At 39.0% G+C, this 13,830-nt stretch overlaps 1 protein-coding gene across 1 annotated transcript in view; it reads left to right on the top strand.

Annotated features, from left to right (window-relative positions):
- Positions 1-4,303: 4,303 nt before the first annotated feature.
- DCAF5 (DDB1 and CUL4 associated factor 5) overlaps positions 4,304-13,830 on the top strand; it is a 47,311-nt gene continuing 37,784 nt past the window's right edge. Inside the window, exon 1 of the mRNA XM_063289811.1 lies at positions 4,304-4,552. Coding sequence (XP_063145881.1) covers positions 4,339-4,552 — 214 coding nt within the window. The 5' untranslated portion in view covers positions 4,304-4,338. The remainder of the gene's footprint in view (positions 4,553-13,830) is intronic.

Below are 13,830 nucleotides of genomic sequence, written 5' to 3'. Positions count from 1 at the left end.
ATGAGTTCATTTTAGTAAAGTTCATTTTAACCAAAACTCACTCCCACTGAGGGAGTAAAGGATAACCAAATTTTAGATGGGGAGATTTGTGCTTGTACATAACCAATCCTTTCATTTGGGTAAATAAGTTCAGTCAGCATCTTTTAATAATTTGATTCACATTTATGTGAAATTTTATAAGCAAATTAATTATATCCCAAGCTATAATAGTTTTGATATCAATTCTGCATGTTGTAACCTTTGCTGACACTTGTTGTTGTTTATTCATTCAGTCGCTTCCGACTCTTTGTGACTTTGCTGACACATTAGCTCTAAAACTCAAAAGAGCCATTTACATGGAACAGAACCCAGTTCCTTAACATAAGATGTTGGATGAACTATCATAGGCTATGTTTGCACAATAAACTAGGCTATAATACAGTTGGCAAATTTGTTATTTGATGTATTACATGAACACATAATATTCCAATATATTGGTATAGTTTGTCTTTGGGCTGACTGAAGTAATTGTAAGTTGTCTGAACATACATAATTGGATTAATTCAATAAATTGTAGTTCAGTGAATTTTGGATTTATATGTTATACAGAGGCAAAGTCAGGATGGCTCTGTAGCTCCACTTGACCTCTTTCTGACTTTCCAAGAACAGGTAATATTTCTTTAGCTGGGCAACACACTTTTTTAAAAAAGCCTTTGAGGATCACTGATGATGTGGGATGATATTGTAGCATCACCGGAGGGGTTGGTGCTGTAATCTTTGGGCTTTTATTTTTGGCTTGTGGGAGACTTTTTTAAGTAACATGGCTCTATTGAAGGGTTAACATGTTTATTTTGTTTCCTGTTCTCCTTAAAAAAAACTCAAGCGACTGAATTTTGGTGGTTTGCCACTGAACTTTTGGCAGTGCAATCTGAGTTAACCGTAAGAGTCATTAAAAAAAAAAGACTAGGAGGCCACACACCTATCAAAGACTATACTATCCTTCTGGATAGTCTGGCCAGAATGGCGTTTACAGATATTAGTATCATCATTCCTTTAACATATTTTGATCCTTTTTCTATTAAAAAGCCCTCAAAATATATTTCCTGGAAGGGGAGTTCCAGAAAGTGGTGCTGAGGGATACTTGTTTGATTCCTCAGGCATTAGTTTATTGTCTTCTACAGGGCTTCATTTTGTGTGGAAGAACCTAGCTAATATGGGCTGATCTCAAAAAACAAGAAAAACAACTAAGCAGGTCTGTAGACAAGACTTGCAAGTCAAAAACACATCCTACAAATTCAAGCAAGAATGGCTTCCTTATTTATCATATATTACATGCCAGGCAAACTTAGATAACTAGAATATGCTTTTAAGAGTTCTAATGCTTATTGACTGGCATCATCAGCCAGGCCCAATGGATAGAGTACAGTATAACTTCCAAATAAATAGTTCCTAACAATGTTTTTATGGATGTATTTCCTTTTGTTTTTGTTTGTTTTCTTTTTAATTCTTTTTCATAATTTATATGTTTTATTTTTTGGTTTTGGTTTTCTGTATTTAATTAATAAAAGGTAAGAAAATCACATTCTAGAAGAAACAACAGTAAATCACTTTAGTGTTGTTGCCAAGAAACAATAAAGAAACAACTCTTGTCACCAGGAGTCAAGCATGATTCCAGGGAGTGTTTATCTGTTTTACTCCATTTGAGAATACTGATAGTTCCCAAATGTGTAGTGTGGTTTAGGTGTTGGACCAGGAGGAGGTAGAGGTTATGGAAGCTCACTGAGTGACTTTGGGCCAGAAATTCTCTCTCAGTCCAACCTACCACATAGGACTGTTGTTGTAGAGAAAAAATAGGTGGGAATGCTATGTACACCACCTTGAGTTTCTGAATAAAAAGTGGGTTATAAATCTAGTGAATACAAAAACCAATAAATAAATGAATGAAATGTCTAGATGATAGCTGTGGTTTGCCTGCTCTTGTTTCATGGAAAAAAATAAAACTCATCTAGCCATGGTCAAAAACATGTCTTAAGCATGGTTTACTGTAATCCAGAAGGAGCTGCACTGAAAATATATTTTGACATTTCAGATTGCTTGACCAGAGCTGGAAACCAGTCCAGTTCAAAGTGCTGATTATGTCTTTTCAAGCATCTGAAGAGCCACCACATCCCATATATTTCTAAGTTAATAAATGGTGTGTCTCACTAGCATTTGATGAAGAGGACAGAGAGAGTCCCTTTTTTATTGTATTGTACCTAGGTAGGTCTACCTTGCTGCCTTTGAGATGTGGCTTCGCTTTGTGCAGCACAGCAAAATATCATGGGTCAGTATATATATAATGTTATAAATATTTTTAATTAATGTTCACATGACATTAATTAATATCATACCAAGGCTGGATTCATATAATATACTTCACTTGGTTACTGAATTAATCCATATTTTGAATTCATATAATACAGTGAATCATTATATAATCAAAAAAACTGAGGATGCACAATTCAGTATGAAAAAAAAACAGTTAAAGTTAAAAATAACCCATTGTGGCATGTGGAGTGAAAGGTTAAATATGTGCAAAAGTGATCGCCATCAGACTATGCCATCAGTGCTAGATTTCATTCTGTTTTTTTTCTCTTGGATAACTAAAGTTGGGGATTAAGTGTCAGGTGTGTTAAGCTCATACTTTTCTGCTGAGGAACAACTTTCAGAGGGCTGCTCTGGAACCAGTTATCTGAATAGGTCTGGAAGGAGTAGGGAAGGAGTGGTGGCTGGGTCCCAGGAATATTGCAACGGTCCTATATGAACTGCTGTTTGCCAGTGGCTGGCAGGACCCAGCCAATGGCACCACTCCTTCCCTACTCCTTCCAGACCTATTCAGATAACTGGTTCCAGAGTCCCTTTTGGGAGATGGGTGGTGATAAATTTGATTGATAAATAAATAAATAAATGGCTCATCCATATCTGTACTTCCAAGTCAGGTTGTGGTAATGCAAGAGGATCAGGTGCTACTTGTAATTTTACCAACTCCTGGTTCACATTAGTTAATGGCATCCTCCTAGGGTCACCCAATCATCTCTCCCATAATACATCCCACAGTGAACCAACATGAAAACCCATAAATTTTACTATTATAAACTCACTTATTTGGGAGCATTATACTGACATCAAACCTATGTATGTACCATGTACCATATGTACCATGTAGTGAATGTATTAAAAAGTTTGTGCATAAATCACAAAGTTGTCAAAACAGATTCTATAGCAATTCTATTTAAGATTCCTTTAAAGACAGAATAAAGAGAATAACTATTCCCTGAAGTAATGTACACTTTGATGAGGCAGAGTTCTGTACATTTCATCTAAGTTCCACTATGCTTGTCTCCAGCATGGATTGTTTTTTTCATTTCCCATGTACAGTATCTCTCTTCCCCAGGATCCCTTTCTCAAAAAATTTGATTTGGTGGAATCATTTCCTAAGATGTCTTTTTAGGAAACGCCAACATTTCAGAAGTCTTTTTAAAACATGCCTTCCGTTGTTAGGTTGATCCAAAATAAAATGATTAGGATTCCATGATACTAGTGAGGGGTATATAAAATGCCGGCAACAGTCACTACGAAAGACTAGAAAACAGAATTCGGAAAGCTCATCTTCCTACAAATTGCATTTTAACGCATGGGGGTCAGATAGCCGGTCAAGAAGTCTTATGTCCTAGGAAGGATTTTGATGAAAACTCCGCCGAAACTCCTGAATTACCTCTTACTACGCCTGCTCAACTTCCTAAATTACTTTAATGAAGATGGTGATTGTAAAGAAGGTAGGTAGGGCAAACGGCATCCGGCTGTGCCAGGTTCACCGCTCCTTATCGTATCCACCCGGTCTCGTCCCACCCGAGCGAGATCTACTGGCTTTCCGCTGTTGCACCTCCTTAACATAAAAGTGGTGGAGGACTCAACGTCTGTTTGGTCTTCACCGAAAGCCAAATATACTTCCGCCGATCTTGGATCTTGTGGGGAAGGAGTGATGAGGATGATCGACTTAGTCAAGAACACATCCTGGATCTCCAAAACCACTGACCCCCCGAGCAACGTTCAGTCCAAGGAAGCAGCCGGCAGAAGAATCGCATCAAGGAAAAGGCTGCAGCTGTGAATCAGCTGCTGTTGCCGCCGCCGCCGCCGCCGCCGCTGTAAGGCAGGGGAGGAGTTTAAAGGGGATCAGGAAGCAACGGAGTGTCTAATACCTCTCCCCTGCTATGGCCGGCTAAAGAAAATCATCATAACCATAACAAGGGAGGGCGGGGAGAAAGCGGAGGGAGGGAGCGAGCGAGCGAGGGGGGCAAGTGGGGGACCAGCACCAGCACCATGAGACGGCGAGCTGGCCTGGGGGGCAACATGAGGTCAGTCGTGGGCTTCTTGTCCCAGAGGGGCTTGCAGGGAGACCCTCTGCTCACCCAGGACTTTCAGCGGAGGCGTCTGCGAGGCTGTAGAAACCTCTACAAGAAGGATCTGCTGGGCCACTTCGGTTGTGTCAATGCCATTGAATTCTCCAACAATGGAGGCCAATGGCTGGTCTCAGGTAATGCAAGCCCTCCTCCCCCTCCTTCCCCCTCGCCCCCCAATTTTCTCTCCTTCTTCTCCGCTCCCCTCACCCCGCATCGCCAAGCCCGCCTGGAGAAGCAGATGCCTTCCCTCTTCCCAAACACACCCTGAGGTTTCCCAAATATAGATCTAAAATGGTTGACAGTTTTGGGGGGAGGGGGATGGCCCTATCCCCTGCTCCCAATCCTGTTTATTGCGCTCTGGCTTGCAGAAAGGGAAGTTGGGTTTCCCCATCCGGACGCAGTGGCTCCTCCGTAGGGTTTAGGAGTTTTGTTTTTGCTCTGGATGTCTGTGTATTAATAACAGGATGTTTAGCTCTCCTGCTGGAGGTGTGGGGAGTAACTGGAAACAAAATGGATAAGACGCGTAGAAATCCCAGTGACATCTGATCAAGTCCATAACTGAGACGCAACGCATCGTAAATGGAGTTCGAGATAGGGGGTTGGGTCCGGATTTGAAGGGGTCCGGATCAGATGTTATTTACTCCGCGTAGGGGTTGGGGGTGGCTTTTGAAAACAGGGGATGGAGGAAGGAAGCACCTATTGCGAGAAGACTGGAGTCATTGTAATTTGCAAGCTTTTCTCTTTTTTCTCCCTCTCTTTCCCCGGAAGGAGGGCACCCATGCTTATTTTACTGCCCAGTTTTAATTGTAGCTGGAGGGGAAAGCGAGCTGGCGGGAGTGGAGCCGTGAGAGCGAGTCGGGGAGACTCGGGGGCTGCTGTCAGGTGTCGGGGAGACTCGGAGTTGACGTGAGCTGCGGCGATGGGGTGGTGGGCGAAGGAGGGAGGAGCCCCTTCGGGCTACACCGCTTCCTTCCGCGCCTTTCACCGGGGAAGGAGTCTGAGGGCAGCGCTCCCTCTCGCCAGCCTCCGCTCCCGCTTTAGGCGGAGTTCCCCGCTCCGAGGGGAAATGCAAACTCCAGGCCGGGGCTTGAGTGGGAACCGCAGGCCTTGCTCTCCTTGAGCTCCTCATAGCGACAGGCCGGGGAATCGATGGCCTATTCCGTCCAGAGCGTGGAGGCGACAGAAGGTGGCGTCTCCCTCGGCCTCCGCCTGTCTTGGCCTTCAGTAGCCGGGAAAGTGCGTTTGCCTCTTCTACACAGCTGAGGCTTTTCCCCCACATAACCAAACGTGGGGGTGACGACTGGGGAAGGCAATGGCAAACCACCCCGCTATAGTCTGCCAAGAAAACGTCGCGAAAGCGGCGCCCCCCCCCCCCACAAAGGCTCAGACATGACTCGGTGCTTCCACAGGGGACCTTTCACCTTTTTTTTTTTCAACGAAACGTGGAGTATTCTGACAGGGGCGCTTGCATTTTCATGTGTCTTAAGCCACATTTAAGACAGCACATTGTCAAGGCACTCCAGCACAATTTATCTGGAATAAGCATCATAACTTGGTTTTGTAACACTATTTGTAGTTTTGGTCTTCGGTGTCCCCCACAAAAGCTTATGAATCCTGTTGTAGGCCTGATTGGTTAGCTAATGCCTATTCATGTGGTAGTTAAAGATATGTCCCACAACATCTCTTTCTTCAAGAAAAAAAGTTGGAAATCTAAAGCTAAGAAGAGCATTGGGTTCATTTCAAGACAGTAAGGAAAGAGATCAGCACACATTTCCCACATAATAATCTAGTCTTTGTATAAACCCAATATTTGAAACAAGGCAAGGTTGGCAGCACTTTACTACAGTAATCACCTCTATAAGACTTTCAGTATATAATGTGTTATAATGCTTTCCATTTTAGCCTGAAAACATTTACAGAAGTGACTCTCCTGAGGCCATCAACTGTATTCATGCTTAGCCTACATGTAAACCAATTCTATCCATTATACCACACTGCCTTCCTTAGTAAGGAAAAGAGCTTCTTTATTGGCAACTGCATGGCAGATCACTTTCCTTAATATTAAATAGTATTTCAGTCATGCCAGTATTTATTTCCAGTATTTTTACATCACCATTATACATCTCTAGGCAGTTAACACACAAAAAGCAGTTTTAAAACATAAACATAACTCTCATAAAACAAAAAATTGTAAAAGCCTATTGGTGATCAGATAAGAAACAAAGCATAGATGTTAATCTCCAAAGGCCTATTGGAAAAGCTATGTTTAACCACTTTCCAGATGGTAACTGAAGTGCTAACAATATTTATTTTACAAGGTTTATAAGCCACTCCAATTGAAGCTGACTCTGAGTGACATATATATGCTGTCAAATATGCTGTTAGCAATAATCAGGGACTATTTGATTTAAAAGGGGTTTAATATATGTCTTTCAATGGTTTAAAATAGTTAATATTCTATTGGTCTGACTTTCATTACATTTAAGTATATTTACATGTAGACACAGATTGGACAGTATACTAAAGAAAGGGAATAGTTTCTGTGAAGTGGTAGAGATGTTGCATCAAATGAATGCAAACTTCTGGTTTTCAAAAAAAATATTCAATATGTATCCTGCTTCATTATATATTCCATATTACAGTAACCTGCCAGGACATCCAGATTTAAAGGATATGATGCAGATTTAAGTAAACATATCTGCAGTTCCTTTAAAGAAACAATAAGGAAAAATAATCAGCATGAAAATTGTTTTCTAAGTAAACTGTAGTATGATAAGCCCATTACAATTGTTTGTCTTCTGACTTGGATTAAAGGAGGAAATTTTAACCAATTTTTAATCACAAATTAAACTATTGATGGAACCAATAATTCTAAACTCTTCTGTTTATCTTCTGTATTCTTTGATGATTATTTTACTGCAGTGTACTAATACACTGGTATCACATTTAGGTAAAAGTTATTTCCATCTAACTGAATTTGCAAGCTGGAGAAGAATGGATTACTACACAGTGGAGGAGTGAGAAGGGAGAGTAGATTATGATTTGTCCAAGATAGGATACAATACTGCAAAAACTGCCCTTGGTTAATAGAAGGTAACAGACCCATATCCCCTCTGTTGATTAACAAAGGGCTCTTAAAGATGGTATGTTAGAGAATCAAGCTTTTAATAAATGAAATCTATATATAATATTACTATACACATTCTATATCTTTACACTTTTAGATACCACTCTGCAATAAAAGAGCTATAAAGGTTTTGAAAGAGTTGTCAATTCTTGTCTTAAATTCCCATTATCTTGGGAAAAGTTTGAGAAGTACAATGGCTTACTTCTTTCTGAAATAAGTAAGGAATCAGAAAACTTTTTAACATTTTATGAGCACTTCAGGATCAAATGAAGACATTAGATCTCCACTGGAAAAGGCCCACAGCATCCGTTTGGATGATGTCATCCAAAACTGGCTAACTTCAGGAGTATTTTATCTAGAATTCCTATGTGCAGGACTACTATTCCTTGACTGTCCATTCAAATATTGAAATTATTCTGCCTGTCAAGTCATTTAGAGAAGCCTGCCTCTGAGGAGGTAAGAGAGAGCATAGACCAAAAGGTGGGCTTTATTTGTGATAGCCCCAACCTTACCCCCAGAGTTGCACCTGACTCCCTCATTACTGACATTTCATCAGGCTTAGAAACAATTTTATTCAGGCAGGCTTTCAAAGCTCAGTGATGATTGGGCTGCAGCTGTTTCTTTTCCGTTTTTAAAGGTTGGGCAGATTATTTGATGATGTTATGGGTGTATGATATTTTATTGTATGGATTGTTTTTATGGTTTTGTACACCTGGAATCTGGTGATGTGAGTGTATAAAAAACTTAATACCTGCTGCGCAGAAGAAGTAGAGCTGGCAGAATAGCATTTTCATTCTTGTAGTGTTATGACATAAGTTACATTTGATATATATCTATATTATATGAGATTAAACTTACTAGACCAATTTCCAACCTCACATCTGTCACATACTGCGATAACCCTTTTAAAGTCCCAATATAAACTCTCCATGTAGCACAAATATTTTCTTAAAACTTAAAAAAAATTATGACCTTGCATAAGCTTCTCCCTCTCTTAATCCTTATTTCAGGTAATAACTCTGTGTGTGATCTTTGTTCTTCAGTTTTTTTTACCATCAAATGAAAGCTTTGTGGTAACCCTCCAACAGACTTTCCATTCCTTCCTAGTTGTCCCCTCACAGATGTTCTAGGAAGATGTTCTGTTTCTCCTACATACCCTTCTGATTGTCTTAAGATCCTCCTAAAACCTCACCTTTTCTATATGTTTGACCATGTAGTTATATTAACATTCAGTAACTTTGCTTCATTACTTGTTCCCTCTCTCTCCCTCATCTGACTTTGCTTTTCCCTTGCCTCTGATCATTGTTGACATTTGTGTTGTTAAAGGTGGTATTTGAATCCCATGTTTCCTCCAAGGAACTCAGCACTCAGAATCTAGGATAGGAAGAAAGCAACTCACCTCCCTTCTGCAAAATGTCATTTTAGATGTGAAATTATTTTTATTTTTTTATTAAATTTGTACACTGCCTCAGTTCAATTGGACATTAGGGAGTTTACAAGATATATAATCAAATGCAATAATAATGATATATACAAAGGTAAAGAAAGCTAAAGCTTACATCAGTAACTCCGGAATAAGTTCTAAATGTTTGTCTTATTTGTTTGTAAACTTACTGAAGTAAAGGGTACTAGCTTTTTAAGACCAAAAGCTAAACTTAGCTTTTGAGTAGTATACTGAAAACAGCCTTCCGCAACAATGGCAGCCTTGAAATGTGTGGACAACTTCCAGTTTTCTCAGCAATGGTCATGTGGCTAAGAGTGTGCATATCTAGAGGACGGCATGGCTGCGGAAAGGTGTCTTTTTAAAATGGGCAAGATCAGAACAAAGAATTAGATAAGGTCCATACAAAAAATACATTTGAGTTAATTTGAAGCTTGAATTATTTAAGTACGGTAAATGGGCTTACACCTCTTTTATTTTCCCTCTTTACAAAAATTATTGCAACTTTTGGAAGGTCTCTAAGGGCATCCAAAACTTTTGGGGGATTCAGCTTGTTCTCTTTATCTTAGATGAGACATATTAGTGATCCTGAAAGGTGATTTTTTTCCCTTTTGCACATAATTTATTCATTATATAGGTTCTTAACATTCTGTATCCTATATGCCCTATCTGAATGCAATAAGATACCATACAGTATTATCATGAATAGTGCATGCTTAAGGTTTTTTTTAAATGGTTATTATCTCTTCTTTAGCTGACTTCCCTATTCCAATATATTCTTACTTGGAACCAAATAACCAACTTACTTAGCCTACCTTCTCTTTTCTTCTCTCTCTCTCCCTCTCTCTCTCTGTATATAAATATATAAATCTAATATCATTTTCATGTTTGTTGGTTTAATCAATTGTTCTTTGTGTATTTCTGTGGAATTATGATTTTTAAATGTTCTGTATACTTACTCATCACCCTGTGTATAAATAAGATCGTTTAACAGAATACAATTTAACAAAAATGCTTTTAATCTGATTCTTCCTGAGATAGGGTCTAAAATAATACTGAACTTGAAAGATAAAAACATAACCTTAATTCAGAACTGCTTTTTGTCTTGAAAAACTTTACTTCTCTTTCGCAGAGTTCCATGTCATGGCAATAGTAGCTAACTATTCTTTCTGTGACCAGGCACAATGGGAAAAAGTGGCAATGCTTTTAGACAATTAGTTCTGAAATAAAGGTATGGCTACATATTTCAAAGAATGTGCCTTCTCTTCTGTTCCATATATGCCCATTGATAAAGCATAACTGAACAGTATAGAGATTATTTATTTAATAAATTTTTATGACCTCCTACCTTATATACATTACTCTGGGCGGCTAACAAAAATTAAATAAAAACAGAATAAAGATATCCAAAATTATAAATAAATAGCAGCCGAGAACACTCATAACATTCCACACTCAAATTAACTATGGAATGTGCTCACCCATACTATCAGGGGCCCAGGCTAGCAGCCAGGTTTTTAAGCAGTCTGCCTTTCCTACTATTAATACAGGTTTACCTTGGGTAAAAACAGTGTCAGAATGTTTGTGTACTGCTTCTTTGGTATTCAATAAATACATAGCTAGGTTTTCCCTAGCTCAGTTTTTGCCTTGATAAGACAGTGTTGTAGTTGTAGTATTTCTTAATTGTCCAAGATGACCAGTGAATATCCTTATGTGTTGTTATTTCAGAGTTTTAAAGGTGACATACTCATTGCCCTGGCCAAAGAGAAAGAACTTGGGTATAAAATAATACAAACAGCATTGTGAGAGCCAGAGATGCAGCTGTGAACCAAAGGCAGATATTACCATAGATAGTAGGGGGCTTTGTTCAGGTGATAGGATATGCAACTTCTCACCACTCAGAAGTTTGGCGTAGATAACAATAGATTTGCTTCTTCATCCTCAAGAATTGTATACTATATTGATTTCCCATTACAAATGTGTGTGTGGGGTAGGGAGGAAGCATTCCTTATTTTGTAAGACTAAAACTTACTAGCAAATAAATCCCAGTTGATTTCTTCTCACCTACTTTTGAAGAAGAATGAACACAATTAAACTGTAAATATCTAACATTTATTATAATATAGTTATTCACCTTTTACATTCTAACAGCTGTTACAACTAAAGGTAAAGAATTGGCTCTGCAGTAAGAAATCCGTAGATGACATTTTATAACTCCAGGTATTGTTAGTCTCACTTTGATTTATTGAAAAAAGTTAGCAGAAAGAAAGGATGATCACATCCCTGGATTTCAGAAAAGAGGGAGTGGGAACCATGGGGAATGGAGGGGAGATCAGGAAACATGGTGGATACAGAAGCTTTGCCTTCTCTTAACTTGGAGAACTTCGTTTCCAAAAATTTTATCTACAGTTTATCTCATGTTCTTTAAAAATATAAGGATATGTTTTTTCGGAAGCTAAATCAATTCTACTTGAAAAAAAGAAAACTGTTATGCTAATTCATATAGTGGTTTTAGAGGTTTTGATTTTAAAATGAAACGTCGTATGGTCAGCCCAATATATAGCACCAGACATATCCTTGATTTGGTCTTTGCTCCTGAGTACAAGAGTTATAGCCTGATGTTACAGCTAGTTGAACAGACACGTTATCCATTTCCTGATGAAATTTTATCTTAACAGCATTAGTGCATCTCTGCAGGGGTGGAGAACCTGTTAGAATGGTCTGTTCTCTAAGACATCTTTGAGAGACTCCTGAACACATTGGAGAATTTTTTTGACAAAAAAAATCCTGTGAAGGGCTTAGTCTCACTAAGCAAAGCAGGTCATTTGCACAATTGCCTCTGAATACTTCCCCAGCACTATAGAAACTAAAGGATTGATTTGGGGGTGAAATTGCTTTTTGTTCTGGTGGAAGACCTTTTTAACACAGGGGCAGATAGACTCTGATGGTTCTTAATAGATGTCTCAGCAGCTTTTGACACCATTGCCCATTAGATCTTCCTGGATTAGCTCCCTGAACTTGAAGGCACTGTGTTGTATAGGTTACACTCCTATCTGCAATGTTAAATGCCAGAAAGTGACACTGACTGAACAGTGTCTTGGTCCATTGACAATTCTGCTGTTGGGTTGCACAAGGCACCAGTGTTATAACAGGCCACGGGGAATTATTATTAAGCCATTTGTGGCAAGGCTTCATCAACTTGCTGATTACACATTGCTCCATTTGTCTGTTACATCTAAGTTATGTGTACCAATTCACAACTAAAGCCAATGCCTGGCTATAGTGGTAAAATGGATGAAGGCAAATAGGCTGGTTCTGAATTCCAGTACCCCTTAGGATCTGTGGGTAGGTGGTTCCCAGGTTTTGGAGTTGAGTAATTTGTATAGGGGTTAGAGTTGCATTTCACTTACAAGAACAGGTAGGTAGATTTAAGGTGCTTGTAGATTAATCTTTGTCAATGGAAATCCATATACAGTAGTCTCAGTGGCCAAGAACACTTATTACCTATTCTGGATGGTAGAACAACTATAACCTTTCCTGAACAGACAGTCCAACTGTAGTAGGCTTACTCAGGTGTTCAGGAAAGTTATATTCACCATGTGAGCAGCTTGAGTAGTAGACCATTTCCTTAAAGCCTAGAAAAGGCTTTTAAGTCCATGCATTGTTGATTTCAAAACTCCATGCATTTTTTTTTCACACATATAGCTTTATTATTTTTTTTCAAAGTATAATTAAGATACAAAAAGTATAAAATAGATAGAAAACAGAACTAAAGAAAAAAAAAACTATAAAAGTGTCAATAGAGAGAAAACAAATAGAGACTTCTGATTTTCTCCAATAGAGATATAGATAAATGTACAAATCTAGTCTCTTACCATTAATTAAACTATCATAACATTATTTCTATTAAAACAAAACATCTAGTCACTAAAACCCAAAGTCAAAACTTCATTTTTTCTATTACAAGCAAGTACTCTAAAAGTGGTTGCCAAGTAGATATAAATCCTTAAACAGAGTGTTCTTTTATTAGTACTGTTAATTTAGCCATTTGAGCCAAGTCCATTAATTTAACAATCCAATCTTCAACCATGGGTATTTGTGGATCTTTCCATCGTTGTGCATATAAAAGTCTTGCAGCCGTGATCATGTATATAAACTCCATGCGTTGACTTCAAAGTTGGATTACTCTGTTGTACTCGATGATCCTTTCCATATGTAAGGAGTACGTCAGTCAGAATGGTGCTGCTCTTACATGTCTATATAGTGCAAATCCACTTCTGCAAATCCAAAAATTAATTGCCTTGGCTTCTGCTTCAGAAAAAAAACACACACTATGATGACAATTTTATCGTGCTTCCTCTGGACTGCAGGATGGCTGCCTCTGGGATTCCCTACTCCCTCTGGGATTCCCGACTCCCATGGCTTCTTTCCTTCTCCCTCTGCTGCTCCCCTGACAATGATTGGCTTGCTTGTTTCCCCCCTTCCTTCCTCACAGAAAGTGAATATGGTGAGGCAGAGAGCAAGTATAGCAGTAGGGCATCATCTATTTCCTGCATTTAGTGTTTCCCCATTGGCTAGATGGAAGAGGGAGTGGCTAGCACAAGGTTTAAGTGGAAATGGTAATTGGCCACCATTCATGATGAAAATGAGGGTTATGGCTAAGAGAGAAAAGCTAGCAGCCACACAGAAAGGCCTGGGTATCCCTCCCCAAAACAGTGGCTCAGCCATTGCAGCTAGCACTGAATGTTGTGACAAAGTTACTCAATGAAGTTTCTCATTGGGTACAACCTTACTGTGTAGAAAGTTCCACCCTGGCTGCCAATCAGCTTGTAAACCTTTTTGAA

This window comes from Candoia aspera, chromosome 1 (genome assembly GCF_035149785.1).
Source record: "Candoia aspera isolate rCanAsp1 chromosome 1, rCanAsp1.hap2, whole genome shotgun sequence".
NCBI classification, from domain to species: domain Eukaryota; kingdom Metazoa; phylum Chordata; class Lepidosauria; order Squamata; family Boidae; genus Candoia; species Candoia aspera.
Note: the sequence above shows the minus strand (reverse complement) of the source record. Positions and strands in the feature narration are given on the sequence as shown.